This window comes from Neolamprologus brichardi, chromosome 8 (genome assembly GCF_056152115.1).
Source record: "Neolamprologus brichardi isolate AB-2024 chromosome 8, ASM5615211v1, whole genome shotgun sequence".
Taxonomy (NCBI): Eukaryota; Metazoa; Chordata; class Actinopteri; order Cichliformes; family Cichlidae; genus Neolamprologus; species Neolamprologus brichardi.
In genome coordinates, this window is record NC_142111.1 from 11,454,378 (window position 1) to 11,470,449 (window position 16,072).

Consider the following 16,072-nt stretch of genomic DNA (forward strand, 5'->3'; position numbering starts at 1 on the left):
ATCTTATATTTTAATGCAGCTTCTAGAGGTTTTACAGCTGTTCTTAAGGCTTCTTTTTCTTTTAATAATTTAAACTTTAATAGATTTAAAGTGACTAAACAATCCATCAACCAAATGTCAAATTGCTTTCCTAATTCAAAGCTTTACTTTGTCTAGCACATGGCATGGTTTTGGAAGTGAGCCAGAGCCTTAAAGCCTTTGTCTCATTGTGCCCCTCATTCTCTGAATATGTTGGCTTTTATTGGGGGTGATGACTCAAGACTGGCATCCAAATCTCTGATTGTAGTAAAGCTACACTGAGAATTTAAATAATGCAAGGGGCAAAACAGAAGCACGAGAAAACAGCTGTTTTTTGGGGTTTTTTTTTTATGTGTGTGTGAATTTTTGAGTCATAAACCCACACTCAGCAAAAGACAGAGAGGCTGTCAAGGGCAGGGCAAGAGGGAGGGACAGTGAAGAAGAAGAGGGGGAGGAAGAAAGAAGGGGCTCACAGAGAGTGCACTGTTAGTGGACAGAAAAACAGACTGAGTGCTAACAGCCAGCGTAGGTAGAGCACCAAGCGAGGGCTGCTACAAGTCAGACCAGAGTGAAACAGTCGACAACAGAGAGGAAGATTCACACGTCCACGGAGAGCAGCGGAGTGTAGCAGAAGAGCGTTGTGACTGTTTGGGCAACAGGAGCTCGTGGTAGCCAAGAAGAAGGCTGCCAAGCCTGAAGAGATGCTGTGAGGAACAGTGCCAAGTGATGGAGCTTGAAGCAGCCAGCAGGCAGGCGCGATTAGTCAGGTATATACAGCAATATGGCATCTTTATTAACATTTATGTCTCATGTAGTTCTAGATGGTTGCACAGTTAAAAACCACACTGTCTTAATCATTTATCTTTTTTTAATCTTTGGTCAATAATGTGACAAATTGTGAGCAAAAGTTGCTAAAGGTTAACGATACTGTGAAGCAGCTTTGTGGCTGATATTTATTATCTGTGGCTGAAACACTCAGTGGCCCCATGAGGGACCTCTTTAAACCTGTGCTAAACTTTTCTGTAGTAACTCAGCAAGTTTTCCTCTTATAAGCATCAACTTTATGGCTTCAACACCTTAAAATGTGCAGCAACCAGCAATCTCGTGTCCTCAGAAATGACAGCCCAGTTAAGAGTCGAGAGAGTGTCCTACGTCACTGCTTTGCTTATCAAGGTCAAACGTATTTTGATAGCTTTCGTTGGCTTTTAAAAGTATGAGAATGTGGGAGACATGCAAATGTTTTTGTTGATAGAGAGAGGGAGAGGATTATTTTCTGGGGCAATGTATTCAACATGGTCTGTGTCCAACTTCACATGATGCTTCAGAGTCCTCGGGCATCACAAAGCGCACTCTGTGTCGTGCACAGACCCACCGTTTGTCCTCCCCACCATCCCTCTTTAGCATTTTAAGTCTTCTCCTCTCTGAGGTGGTGACCCTCACTGATTAAAAAGGAGATTTTCCAAATATTTCACAACACCCACAGAACCCCCAGTGGCTATGAGGTTGTTGGTCTCTAACAAAGACGTGACTGAGTTCTCTCATTTACTCCGTGCCACGCTTGTAGGGAAATGCGGTTGATACCGGCAGAGCTTGTGGATACCAAATCATATCAAACATCTGGTTCATCCGCAAGTGTTTGTGGTGGCTCAACGTGAGATGTTCCTCGTGATTTATCTTTTCATCTTCAAGTTCATCTGTATTGGTGTTTCACAAGGGTCACAAATGAGCCAAGAAGGCCGTAAAAATACATATTTGATAAGGAAGCTTGAGCAGATGTAACTCGAAATTTCTGTTCTCCATTGGAGTTATTTTGCTGTCAAATATTTATGGACGAATGCAAATGCAAATGCCTTACATAATATGCACACACAAAAGAAATGTAAGGAATATTTTTGTTGTAGTACATGAAGAAATATATAAATATATACTGTAGGGCTGCCACAAACGATTATTTTGATAGTCGACTAGTCACCGATTATTTTTGCGATTAGTCGACTAATCAGATCATGCATCCATTGAACGTAAAACGCACAGCTTATTGCACCAGCATGCATCTGCTCTTATATAACTATCATTAGCTTACAGCTTTAAGTGTTTAAGGTATGTGCTAACTACAAATAAAGACAAGATGACAGTTTATTGAATTTAAATGAAATTTGCAGATTGTTTCGGTGAAGTTTAATAAACTACTTGCTATCTAAAATATAACAGGACACCGGAGTATATTCTCGAGCATCTCACACTTCTGATAATCAGTTGTCTGCTTGATGTTTATTCAGCTGTGTAAAAACTATAACTTTCATCTCAGCCAAACCGATTTACTCAGGAACAAATAAAATACTGAAAAAAGCCAAACAATACAATTTTTAAGTTATCTAAGTGACTTATATATCATGTTTAACCTGAGTAGCGAAAGACGGCGGTGGGTTTGCCGGGAGTCCGGTGTTCTCGCGGGCTCTAGTGAGCCTTGAACCCCGGCTAGCTATCGAGCTAGTGGGTAACAGCCATCTCCGAAAACGTCGGAGCGCTTTTGAAAACATGTGGTGTCTTGATAAACTGAGCAGATATTTGAGGTTTACACAGCTACATTCCCGCCTGAAAATATGTTAAACGTTTATTTTGTGACCCAGAAAGAATAATACTTAATAATACAAACTATAAAATAATACATAAAACAAACTGAGCAGGGCCGCTATGCGTCGCGCTATGAATTCTGGGACAGTTTCTTCTTCTTCGGGGTTTAACGGCAGCTGGCATCCTTGTGCATGCAGTGCTGCCATCTTCTTTTTCAGTCCGTTATTACACTCTTAAATCCTACTACTTATTCCTGTGTCATTTGTGATCTTACAAAGCTCCAAACGATGTGTCGACTATTAAATCAGTCGTCGACGATTTTGATAGTCGACGTAATCGTGACTAGTCGACTAATCGTGGCAGCCCTAATATACTGCACACTAATAGTAAAAGAAACAGTAATAAGAAAGTAGTTTAACATAAAATACTAGATGGACAGATTGTTGTATATTGTCACATATAAACATGCAAAAATTTTATTTTCCCTTTTATATTTAATTTTTTATACTACTATAGCATTATTATTATTATTATTATTATTATTATTATTATACAAAGTAAACAACTTTACTTTCCCACCACCATGCTCCTTTATTTGGGTTTTCTATTCTCAGCGATCCACACTGCAGTTATGCAGTTTGGACCAGATAGTGTCTCATACCAGCCCCGTCCCTGCTGCCAGATTGGTTTTCACACAGTCCCAGCCCCTCCCTACCACCACAGCGACGCAGCTGTCACCTGTCAGTTTGCATGGTGGGGATGCGCACCGGCCTGTTATGGCTCAGAATAGAATTGTGGGAGAGTTTTTCTGGAAGTATGGGGCAACCACACCAAGTCCTTGAGAGAATGAACAGTTGAGCAGGGAAAAATCTCAACTATATAGGAATGTGGCATTTGTTACGTCGGAGCTTACAGGGCTGCTGGTCAGTGGAGTGACTGACTGCTTCTACAGAGGGGGACACTGATTCAGATTGTACTGGTAAGCGGTTACATCTTAGCCATACCAGCTTCAAGTAGCCCATTTGAATATGTGGGCAGAGTCATGTTACAGCCATGTGTCTTGGTATTCAGGGGGTCTATGTGGCACTTTATGGGGTTTTATTACTGTGTGACTATTTCCTTTTAACTGTTGTTTCCATCTTTTTCCTGTGGTCTGAACACATTTATTTGTCACCCTACAGAATGGATGACCACGACAGAGTAAGCCAAGCATCCAGCGTGGCCACAATATCCTATTTTCCCGTGGTAAAGGTTTTCAAATTACAAGTCTCCCGTCTTTGTACACATGGGTGACCTAGTGTGATGCTGTTAATGCATAAGCACATGTGTGCACACAAATGTATTTTTTCCCTGTTTTGGTAACAGGAAAGTGATGGGAAGGTGCAGACATTCGGGAAGAGGTGTCAGTCTGCCAAGAGAGACCCCAACTGCCCTGTGGTTATCAGAGGATGGCTCAACAAAAAAGTACTTTTGCATCATTTGCTTTCATGATCTACTTAAAAAGATCAACAACTTCACTGTTGCATGCGGAAGAGTGTGTGACTGAGTTTACTGAAGAGCAGAGCCTAATTGATCTTCCTCCCGTAGGATAGCTCTGGTTTGAAGCTTTGGAAAAGACGATGGTTCGTCCTCTCTAACTACTGTCTGTTTTACTATAAAGGTAAGAGATCGGCACTTTGTCTGAAGGAGAGATTCTGTCATGTGTGGTGATGCATCCCTTCTTTTGTTCATGTCTCGTCCATCCTCTTCTCAGACAGCAGAGAAGAATCTGTTCTGGGGAGCATCCCACTGCCAAGCTACAAAATCCTGTTCTGCACGCCGAGGGAATGCAAGAACAGAAAGTTCACCTTTAAGGTATTATTGTTAAACCAAGTCATTGCAAGGATGTAAGGCATTCTCCAATCATGCGTATGTGCATGCAATATTTAAGTGTATATGTAGATTAGGAAATATGAATTTTTAATAATGAAAAAAACAATTTGTGAATAATATGTGTCAAACTAGGTAGTGCATCAGGGGATGCGCTCTTATTTCTTCAGTGCAGACACTCAGGAGGACATGTTGGGTTGGGTTCGAGCCCTCAGTCAGTCTGCTGCAATGGAGCCAGACAGCTCCATGAACAGGTACAGTTCTATTCAAAATAGTCATGAGGTTTTACATTCGGTCGTTTTACACCATTTTGACTCAAGCATTTTTCTGATGCTTTCAGGCGCTGCTCAAGTTATCACGACTTTACGCAGATAGGTGGCAGCAGTGAATCAGTGGACCTCCCTAAATCTCCCTCTGATGATGAGGGTCTATCCCAGAAACACAGGCACGTCAGCAGGACTCTGAGTGAACCGAGTAAGCTCAGTGGTGGAAGGATGGGGAGATTGCACTCAGAGCAGAGGGAGAGGTGGAGCATTCATCAAAGAAACAGCAGGTTGTCAAGTCGTCTGTGTGTGTGTGTCCAAGTGGTTTTCTTAAAAGCTGAAACAATAACTGCAAAAGCTGCTTTGTGCTGTTTCTGCTATATTCATAAACAGAACACCGAGCCCAGATTTAAGCAGAAGAAGAGCTTGTGGTCCAAACAAAGAGGAGGATTTTTTCCCGGGTCAAATCGCACCGTCACAAACAGATGTTATGGCAACAGGTTCTTTGACCTCCAGAGGTCAGCTGGGATCAAGACCACACACACCGATGGGAAGGGTTGACATACGACCCCATGATGACCTGATCATGCTGCCACATACTCTTTACTATGCACCTGCCTCACCGAATCTGGAGTTCAAATCCAATCCCAGCACTCCAGGCTCAGAAAGGTGGCAAAGTCTAAGCAAGGTTGGAACTTTCAAAAAAAAGATCTTGATATTTAATTGTTTCATGAGAGTCAGTCTGTATAAAACCTAATGCCAAAACTCATCTTATCTCAGAGAAATGGCCTCCAAACAGGGGGATTGGAAACAAAGTATCCAAGTTGTATTACGCATTTTATCTAACTTGACTAATACAGTGTATTAAAAAGCATCAGCTTGAGTGGAATGGCCCTTTTAAAGCACGGTTTTGTGTTAACAGCTCATGTTTGTCAACCCTTTCTCTTTCCCTGTCTTTAGCCTGCCCCTGTATATGGTTCTGTTCATCATAGCAGTGGGCGAAGACCTTTAGGGAAGGTAAGCAATTAAAAAAAATCTTTGTCGTTATTAGTAATGTCAAATTTCATTGAGTAAAATCTTCTGAAACAGATCATTAAAGTCACCAATAACAGTTTTTACTCTCTCTGCACAGTAGCACAGTGTTTGATATTGTGTTCTCTTTTCACATACATGCGGTCTCCTTCCTCAGAGTTACTCCACAGGGGTACATGCAGACTTACTGCCCCCTTTACCCCCCTCATCGAGAGCCTCACATTCTCCACACCCCCCACAACACCACCACCATCATCACCATCACCGCAGCCATTTATCTGTTTGTGTGCTACCGCCAGCTATGGTACAGCCCAGCCTGCTGAACTGTGCTGTATTCTTACAGCATTTTGTGTGGTACAACATGCTCAGTGGTGCTGTGGTGTCACGTGTCCTACCCCTTTATTTAAAAAAGAAAAGAAAGAAAACACTGTAAACTTTTTCTAAATGTATTAATACAGTTGTCCTGTGTATGTCATTGACTTGTTATATGTCTGTCACTGTTTTTTATTGTCACTAAGTCTGTTTTTTTGTTACTAACAAACTGTGTGTTTGTTATTATAATTGTGTTTTTCTGTTTTATTATGTATTTATACTGTGTTTTGTCTGCCAAGATTATGCTACATGTACTATAATGACTATTACATGAAGTTGTTGTTTGATCAGTAATCTAAAAATACATGTGTTTTAAGCATTTTCAACATTTCTGTCTCTCAGATTCATGGCAATTCATGCTATAAGCAGATGGTTGCAGTGTGCTAAAGCTTGTGCAGTGTTCTGCAGTGTTAAAACAGCTGAGTTTTAACATTCAGGCAGTAACATTTAAGCATTAATCTACACGTTTCCCTTAATATGATTTAACATTAGCAAGATTTTTAAAATAAATTTAAAGAAAATGTTAACAAATATATATATCTAGGTATCTAATGATACATTGAAGGTTTGTGAAGAGGAAGGAGAAATATTATAAAATCATTGTTTAAAAAAAAAAGTACTGTGAAACAAAAGGGTGACTATGATGATTTTCAGGCTCCAAAACCTGACCCGAGGGAAATGCCACCACTCCGGCCTCTTGAAAGTGATGCAGACGTGAGTGTTCATAATTTCAGCATGTGGGTCTTAACAGTCACCAGACCAGCGCAAACTGAAATAATTTGTTAGGTTTTTTTTGTAGTCATGAGTTTGATTTTGTCTCCTCAGGCTGTGTTAACAAGGTTGTGTGGGTGTGACAAACTGCTGCAGTCTCTGTCTGTAGAATTGGCCCAGCTACAAATGGATAAGGTCGGAAATTCTAAAGATTTAATTCTATATAGACAATACATGACCCAAGCATTTAATCTAAAGACACACACACACACACACACACACACACACACACACACACACACACACACACACACACACACACACACACACACACACACACACACATATATAAACTTAGCACAAAAAGCAAGGAAATTTTTGTGTGGTCGAGTATTTGTTTGTTGTAAAAATGCTTCTTGGCAACAAATCCTACACCATTTAATTCCCTTTAAATGGTGTAAGATTTGGAAGGAAAACGTATTCGTGGGTTGAGCAGCAGAGTTGAGTATGTGGATCGCACCCATAATTAACTTACCAAATCTTCTCTGCCAATCCCAAACAGCTGTTTCTGCTTTTGACTCTTGATTGGTGTCATTTATTGAATTAGATGATTGAAGCCTTAAAAAAGAAGACATACTGGCAAGTTAACATTTTATTCATTTAACAAACAGGGCCTCAGTAGCATGTGGAAGAACCATACACAGCAACAACAGCCTGGTGCGTCCTCCTCATGCTGGTCACCAGCTTTGTCACACACTGCTGTGGGATGGCATCCCATTCTTCAACAGCATTTGTTGCAAGTCAGTGGTGTGGTGTGATTGTGCTGATCACTCTGGCACGAATAGCACGCTCAAGCTGATACCACAAGTATTTAGTGGGGTTGAGATCAGGACTGCAAGCAGGCCATTCCATCCTACCCACTCCCAAATTCTGAAGGTTGTCTCTGATAAACCCCACTCTGTGGGGGCAAGCATTGTCTTCTTGGAGGATAGAGTTCGGTCCAGGACTGTGGAGATGTGTGACTGTCAGTGGTTGCAGAATCTCATCTTGATATTTCTCTGACTTTAGTTTGACTCCAATGATGACATGCCTTGTTTTTTCAGTTGCCTCCGCCAAAAGCCATTACCCTATCAGTGCAGCGATCAACATAGTGTTGTCCACATCTTGTCCACACTTTGGTCCTACAATCCACCTGCCGTAGGCAAAATCTTGACTCCTCGCTTAGCGCAAACAGCCCTGGCAGTGAAGTGCAGTCCTGGCAAGCCTCCTGGCAGCCCTACGAGACCAGGGATTGGTTGTATGTAGGCTGTTCTGCATTGTCTGGGCAGAGAACGTCAGGCATATTGTCCTGCAAACCTTGACTATAAATTTGTAGAAGACTATCTATGGTGCTGACAACATGAGGAATTGGTCTTCTTGTGGTGAACTTCTTGGTCCTGTCTCTGGCATCCACTGTTATATGGAACTTGGCCTTCAATTTGGAGACGATACTGGGATTCACTCCAAATAATGTTGCAGCTTGGTTTTGCAGAACACTAGCTTGAAATTGCCCTATGGCACAGGCTCTATCCATGCTTAGAGCAGACATTAACTGACTGCTGTAGCAGGGTCCCTGCTCACAGGTGCAACCCACCTGCTCCACCTACAAATGGATTTTCCTTGTAAATATGGCACCATTTAAAGGGAAATAAACACGCTCTACAAAGGAATAAGATTTATTGGCAAGAAGCACTATTACAACCAACTAATAATCAACCAAACACCTATTTCTTTACTTTTGGTTCCACTCAACTAATAGAATTAAAAAAAAAACAAAAAACATATAGGTTCACTCCCAGTACATTTATTTATTAGGACACTGTGACTTTTTAAGAACAATTATTACAGAAAAAATAGACAGTTGTAAGAAAAGTTACTGAACTTATTGAGTAATTAAAACATTTGTGCAATTAAGCTACAGTACAGCCAGATTTTGTTTATGTTTATTTAGAACTTTACACACATATAAAGTTCTTTTCCTCACATCTGCACGTGTTTCAGGACAATGTCCAGTGTGCTTTGGAAGTTTCCAGACTGCAGCTAGAAGAGTGGAAGAGCCATGGACCCCAGGCCCACGAGGAAGCGCTGACCGAGAAGGCTTTGTTACAAGAGGAGCTGGTGACAGTCCGGGCCAGAATGTGTGATGTATCACTGGTGTGTAAAAAAACAAAAAACAAAAACCCTCATATTAGATTACAATAATGTTTCTTCACTGATGCTGAATCATCCACTATGGGTTATTGAACTAATCCTCTGATATTTTCTTTATATTCAGGAAATAGAGCAGGTTTGGTGCCAGTATGAGAGGATGGAGAGTGAACTGTCTGTTGTCCGTTCACAACTTCAGCACATCTGTAACTTTGGAATGCCACAAGTAATTTTAAACTACAAACCAAATAGTTTTTACCTAATAAGACCCATGGCCTCACAAATAAACTTTATTAAAGTGTGCACAACATCTATTGAAAAGTTTGCCTCAACTTTGATGATCCTCATGTGGGGAGTGGGGCTCAAAATGTGAAACTCTCTTATATTTTGCTGTTCTATGTGAATCATGTCCATGTTCTACCCAATCAGGAGCAATCTCAGGCTCAGAGAGAGCTGTGGATGATGGAGGACATACTCGATGGACTAAAATCCAATCGGAGTCACTTCCGCTACCTGCTGGGGATACAGAGACATCACTGTGAGCATCAGCTAGACATCCTACTGTAATATTCAGACTCTTACTGCACAACTTTGCTTTCAGCCATTTATAACAGTCGATCTTTGCCTGAATCTTTGCATTTCTGAACAATAACAGTACATTAAATGTGACATTTAAATGAAAAAAAAGTTATCAACAACACCAGCTCATTACACTGTCAGAGCTACAGACACCCCTAAACTCATGTACTCAATAACACAAATGATTGAAATACCATGTTTTAAAGCAAGACACGTGATGTAGTTATTCAGCACAGATCAGTGCCACATAGCTAATTATAATAATAATTGCTCCTGGCTGCCACTTGGGGCCACCAGTGTATACAGCAGTTTCCTGGTGTACCCTTGATACTGCACATGGAACCTGACAATAACCTGACAATGAGCAGAGTCAACACTGTGACCTTTTCTGTCTCTCCCTCAGTGTTTCAGTCCACAGCTCCGCATCCTGGATCCCCTGGCTCTCCCACAGAGTGTCTTCCAGTGGTATGACACTTGTCCATTGTTCATTTGTCAGTGGCCCCTGACATTTGCGCTCTGCTTATGAACAAGCAGGGAATTGTTGTCCATTCAAGTCATTTTGCTGGCTTGCTGGCTACTTGATGTTTTTTGGCTTTACAGCATTTGATTTTAGTTATTGATAATATTCATCGTGTGAGACTAGTTGTTAGAGAGTAAAAACAGAACAGCAAGATTTGCACAGAGCAGCATTCATTTATATGACTATGTCTGGCACAGATAAATTGGCTTTTCCATAATAGTTCCACAGTGTTCATCACATTCCTATGATCCCTGCAGGACGTGGAAGAGGAGCCGCCAGTCCGCCCACCGTTACCCCAGGAGCTACAAGAAAGCCAGAGCAGGAACATGAGCCATGGATGGGCAGAGTCCCCATATGAGGTGGGCAATTTTTAAAAATCCGCCAGAAAAGACATTCAGGTTTGGTAATATTTTCATGGATGTTTCTGATATTTCTATGCTTATGTTTCAGGCAATCTACAGCCACACTGTTGATCCTGTACACAGAAGAGGAAACAGCCAGCCTGCCCTCCTTAATGTGAAAGCACATAGAGATCCCTCCGGTTGGCACAAATATGCTCACTACAGAAATAGGCTGATATTAATACACCGTGCTGTATATTAATTTTTTCTGTCATATCTATTATTAATAGCTTTAGTAGGTGTTCTTTACATAATGCTAAATTATCCCACAGTGGCTTTCTACCCTTACATTTCTTTATACCCATCCTTTTTCCACTTTCCTCTATTTTCATCTCATTTTTAGACTCTCAGTCTGGTTCAAAGTGGATCCCACCAGACACAACCAACCAATCGACCAAGGTTTGATTCTTCATAATTTCCTGTGTGTTGGCATGCGGTGTGATCCAAAATGCTCCAAATATAGAAGCAGTCAAAGCTGATATTTCCTCATTGCAATCACAGCCAAATTCGAATTCTTTGATTCTCTCATCCTCCTTGCAATTAGGGCATGTTGCAGTACCTGTTCTAGACGAGAGGGGGAGGTAGAAGCTCACGTCTCAATGCAGTAGCTCAGCTCAACAGTAGCCACCAACCCCTTCTTTCTCACCTGCACAAATGCATCTATATCGACAGACATAGCGAGCAAATATCCATCATAATTTCACACACACAGATTCCTCTGCACAAACAGATTCAAACATAAAGCTATTTTAATCATCTTTATAATGGCTGACAGGGTTTCTCGCTTTATGAATCTTTGAGCTGCAGTCATCATAAATGACTCATATTCTAAACAGCCAATGTTTTTTTTTCTAGAAGCTGAAGATGAAGATGAGTGAAGAAGAGCAGATTGAGAGAATGAAAAGAAATCAGGAGAGGGTGACTAATAGGAAAAAACCTCCTGTTCCTGCTCCAGGTGCCCAAACTCAGGGTCAAAGTTCAGAGCCAAAAGCAGAGGTTTGCCAAGTAATGAATGAATGAATGAATGAATGACTATATTGTGTTGTATATAGATTTAATTTTCTTACTTGGTATTCTCTCAGGCCCCTTTTCCCTTAAGGGTGACACGAGTGGTTACAGCTGTACTACCGTCTTCGCTCGTGGCCAGGCGAGTTTCTGTCGAGGATCCTCCTGCTGAGCTTGATACTCCACTGGCTGAGCAGATCCCATCTGAGAAACAGCTAAATCTGGCTGAACAGGGTAAAAAACTGTTAAGCAAACCACCCAGGAGGCCCTTGTTGGAGAATCCTGATCAAAACTGGTCCTCAGCAGAGATGGACCAGGATCAGCCCATTAAGAAGACATACAAAGATCAGCATCAAGGAGCATCCAGGACCTCCACGAAAGAGTTACGTTCAGAAGTGAGCAGAACTGAGAGTTTAGAGACGTCAAGCAATCAAATTCGAGATGACGCCGGTTTAGAAAATGGAAGCGCAAGCTCAAATATAAGGGTAAGAAGAAGACAACATTAAGATTCATATGATTAATAAACTAAAAGGATAAATACGATAAATCATCACATTTTATTTCATATCAGATTGCAGATTAATTTAACTCAGTCTGAATGAGCTCTAATGTGCTGTTGACAGTAGATTTATCTCCTCTGTCGGGATGTATGACAATTGCACAAACCATTTTTCCTTTTGTTTTTTTTAAAACATGCTTTATTTTTTACTTTTTATTTTACTTTCTTGAACTTAATGTGTGAACATTGCGTTAAAGTTTAATGCGGATATAAAGCTTGTTTAAACAAACAGCTGGAGATTCTAAATGAAGCAAGAGGCCTTTTATCAGTGTCTGTACAGTAATTCTGAACAACAGTTAATTCAGTATCACTTTTATAACTGACTCAAAGCCTAATAAAATGTTAAAGCTGTATTTGAGCTGTTATAGAAGGCCTGAGGTGACAGATATGTTAATATCATTGCATCAGTTGTGTCATTCAGCAGTATTTATCAATACTGCATAGAAAATTATAAATGGCGCTCTTACAATTATTCTTTTAGTTAAAGTTATTGTTTTATGTACATTTTAATATAAATCTATCTCAACAGAAAGCGGAGCAGTCTACTGCCCTTCTGACTTCAAACATGGACTATGACCTCTGTCTGACCCATGAACAGCGAGAGGCCAAGCTCCGGCGAGTGGAACGAATACGAGAGAGAGTCATAAGAAGGTGTGAGGGGGCTGTTTTCTTTTTTACACAGTGTAAATGTGCTTTATATTTATATATAAAGCACACACACACACATATATGTATATGTATGTATATATATATGTATATATATGTATATATGTATGTATGTATGTATGTATATATGTATGTATATGTATATATATATCTATATATCTATATATATATCTCTATATATATCTATATATATAGTCTGTTGTCAGCAAATTGTCTGTTGTCTGTCTATCAGCGCAGTCAGAGAGAGTGCCACTACACACAGTCAGCTCTTGGTTATGGGAAAGGAGAAGGAAGTTCACCATGTTCCCTCTGATGCAGCAAGAAAACAAAGATTGAAAGCAGGTACTTACTAATTTAGCAATACAGTACTGATTTATATAGATTTACTAACATCATATAGTAGTTGAGTTAATAATTAACCTGTCACTTAGGACAGTAGGCATTATTAACAATTAAAGATCATTGAATGTATATAAAAGACAGACATGGACTAGGAGTCTGAAATTGACTGGAAGCATTATTTTTATAGCCAGCAGGGGGCAACGCTTATGGTTTCAAAAATAGATTCTATTGAACTCAATTTCACTCAATTTATAACTTCAATCAGCATTTTCCTAATAAGTTTATGTTTTTGATTGCCAGCTTTATGGCAGTTTTAAACAAAAAGATGTTGATTTTTTAAATTGTTGTGACATTCAGAGGAAAGAAGAAAAACAGTAGTACGGCAGGAAACAGTTTAGCCTTTGGCTACCTTGTTGCTATTGTGTAAGACCGTGGACAATCTGATATCCCCATGTTGGTCTTGTTCCTACATCATAACAATGTCGGCCCAGGATGAACATTGCAGCTGAACAATCTCATTGTCTAAGCAGTCTGTTCACATTAGCTAAGAAGTTAGCTAATGCTATTAAAAACTATCACTAGCAAACCAACACAAGTAAGCTAAAGTTTCTTAACAGCAAGCCTAACTTGATTCTATGTCTGTTATATTGCACAAATTAATTAAGGAAACACTTGTAATGTCTACTATTTGTTTTACATAAACATTTTTTTCTTATTCCAAAACTGTGATATTACAACCATGTGATTGGTTAGTTGCAATGTTGGTCCTGGGCCAACATTATAATGATGATACAGCAGCTGAACTTACAGCTTTTAACAGTAGTCCACTAGCCAGTGGGTGGCACCATGGTGGCTACATCAAACTTTTATGATGGTTTCTATATTAGTAGAAGTGCTAACTGCTAACTGTTGCACCTGACAGATTAAATCATCTGTGTTTTCAGGCCATGATTGCTATGATGGCCATGGAAGCTGTGGGGATAACTTAAGAAGTTCTGGAGAGCTTCAGCTTTCAAGTGCAATATCTGAGGCTAAAGAGGAAGAACACCAGCAACTTAATAATCAGGCCAAGTTAGAGAACAGAACACAGCACAGCGGGAGACCGGGGGTTGCCAAAAGTAAGATCAAACGTCCAGCTTCACCCTATCATATCTCATCCATGACTGTTTATCCGAAAGATGGAGGGAAGAGATTCATAGGTCTCAAAGATGATGAACAGAAAAAGGTTGAAGACAATCTTGATGGTGATGATAATGAAAGTGATTCTAAGGCCTCTGATCTGAGAGCCAAATGGTTCCTTTCCACAAACCAGTGGAAAGGATTCATACCTCTACAGATCCCTGCCACAGAAACACTGTGTAATGAGGAGGCAGCAGACAACCAGGCAGCTTCATCTGATGGCATTACTGATTCAAATGAAATGTTATCAGCAGTGAGTGAGAGCTTAGAGAAGATGAAAGAGAACCATTCACTCTTCTATAAGATTGCATGTGACATCAGTATTTCAGATTCAGACATAACAAAGAACGATGGGAATTCATGTGCTCAAACATCATCTGGGCCAGAAGATAAAGACCCACTGTTGATCACTGAGTCTGTGCCAGCCAATGCTGCCAGTAATGTTGGCCCTTCATCTGACCAAGAGAATAAGGATGTCACTCAGCCTGTGTCATTAAATGGTAATGAAAGTAGTGGGACAGCTGCTTCCAAACCTCGAGATTCAACAGTGGACGTTCAGGAAAAAGCAACAAAAGATGCTTCTGTTTTTGAAAAGAGCGCTGCAAATGAATGTGAGGACAACTCAAGGTCAGAAAGCCAGCTGAAAGTTAAAGAAACTACTGGCAGAGTTTGCATTGGGGACACTGATCCCAACCAGACACTGGATGGAAGTGCAAGTCAGACAAGAGAGGAACGTAGTGGAACGAAAGAGTCAGGGGACAGGAAGTTTGGGCGAGTGAGATCGAAAGAACTGAAAAAGTCTGCTAGTTTATGTGAGGAGAAAAATGAGAATGTCCCAGAACAAGGCAACAAAAGCTCTGCTGCTCTATCCAGCTCTGTGCGTGAAGCCGGACGTGTGATTCGGAGTGCTTCTTTTGGAAAGGCGAGAGTAACAGTATTAAGGACAAGTTTATAAAAGAAAGCAGAGACGGCTTAAGGAGCTTAAGTGAACAAACTCAAGAAGGACAAGAACACAGTTTAGAGTGACTGCAGTGAAAAATGTTAGAAGAATTCAACTGACTGAAGGAGTCTGGACCTAATTTTAAATTACAAATTGTATAATGGGAACATATAGTATCAGAAACACCTTTAAAATTTGGTAAGTTTAAACATTTCCACTATCCACTGTTGAACATTTATGCAAATGCAATGGAAAGTCTTAATATTTGATCATAACAAAAACTATGTACTGTATGGAAATAAAGTATTGTTCTTGCAGTGGAAAAAAACCAAATACCTTCTCTATAGCCGCTGTCGATACACGCTCTGTGTTTGAAGCTAACATGATCATTCCTCTCAAAATATGCATTCAACATAGCGCAGGAGTCATAGCTAATGGCTGCTCGTGATTGGTAACCCTTTTATTGTTCCTGCTGCAAAATGTGTTGTTGTTTTTTGTATCTCAGATATCCTGATTAATAAAAATGCTGTGTGCCACGTCGAGACCCAGACTCGAGCTTTGTATGTGCCAGAATCACATTTATGTTTTGCTCTCATTTCAGCCCTTTTTTTCCCACCCACTGAAGGTCCCCGCGGTGTTTAGGTGCTTTTCTGTGAGGAGACCTGATGCAGAATTACACGGGGCTGCTGAAAAAGCCTTTGTCACTTTAAATCCTTGCCATGTCTCAGTCGATGACATCATTGTCTGAGAACACATTACATCACCACTTCCCAGGCTCTCTCTCTTAAAGACAGCACCACCTTATGTTTACTGAGCCACACACATATACACACACATGCAGACATACACTGAGAG

At 40.4% G+C, this 16,072-nt stretch overlaps 1 protein-coding gene across 3 annotated transcripts; it reads left to right on the forward strand.

The window, feature by feature from the left end:
• Window positions 1-506: 506 nt before the first annotated feature.
• On the forward strand, window positions 507-15,759 carry plekha4 (pleckstrin homology domain containing A4). 3 transcript variants are annotated; one of them, XM_006808048.2, is made up of 24 exons: window positions 507-785; window positions 3,774-3,837; window positions 3,958-4,056; window positions 4,180-4,252; window positions 4,346-4,446; window positions 4,597-4,715; window positions 4,802-5,014; window positions 5,118-5,412; window positions 5,685-5,741; window positions 5,914-6,060; window positions 6,783-6,842; window positions 6,954-7,034; window positions 8,880-9,032; window positions 9,154-9,252; window positions 9,456-9,564; window positions 10,009-10,070; window positions 10,383-10,484; window positions 10,576-10,666; window positions 10,870-10,925; window positions 11,382-11,522; window positions 11,609-12,016; window positions 12,620-12,741; window positions 12,989-13,098; window positions 14,043-15,759. In XM_006808048.2, exons 1-24 carry the CDS (start codon window positions 745-747, stop codon window positions 15,230-15,232), a joined length of 3,993 nt encoding a protein of 1,330 aa, XP_006808111.2. In that variant the 5' UTR covers window positions 507-744; the 3' UTR covers window positions 15,233-15,759. The 3 variants fall into 3 exon arrangements, with proteins under 3 accessions (XP_006808111.2, XP_035771325.2, XP_006808113.2); XM_006808050.3 differs by lacking the exon at window positions 507-785 and adding an exon at window positions 3,361-3,571; XM_035915432.2 differs by lacking the exon at window positions 5,914-6,060.
• Window positions 15,760-16,072: the final 313 nt, after the last annotated feature.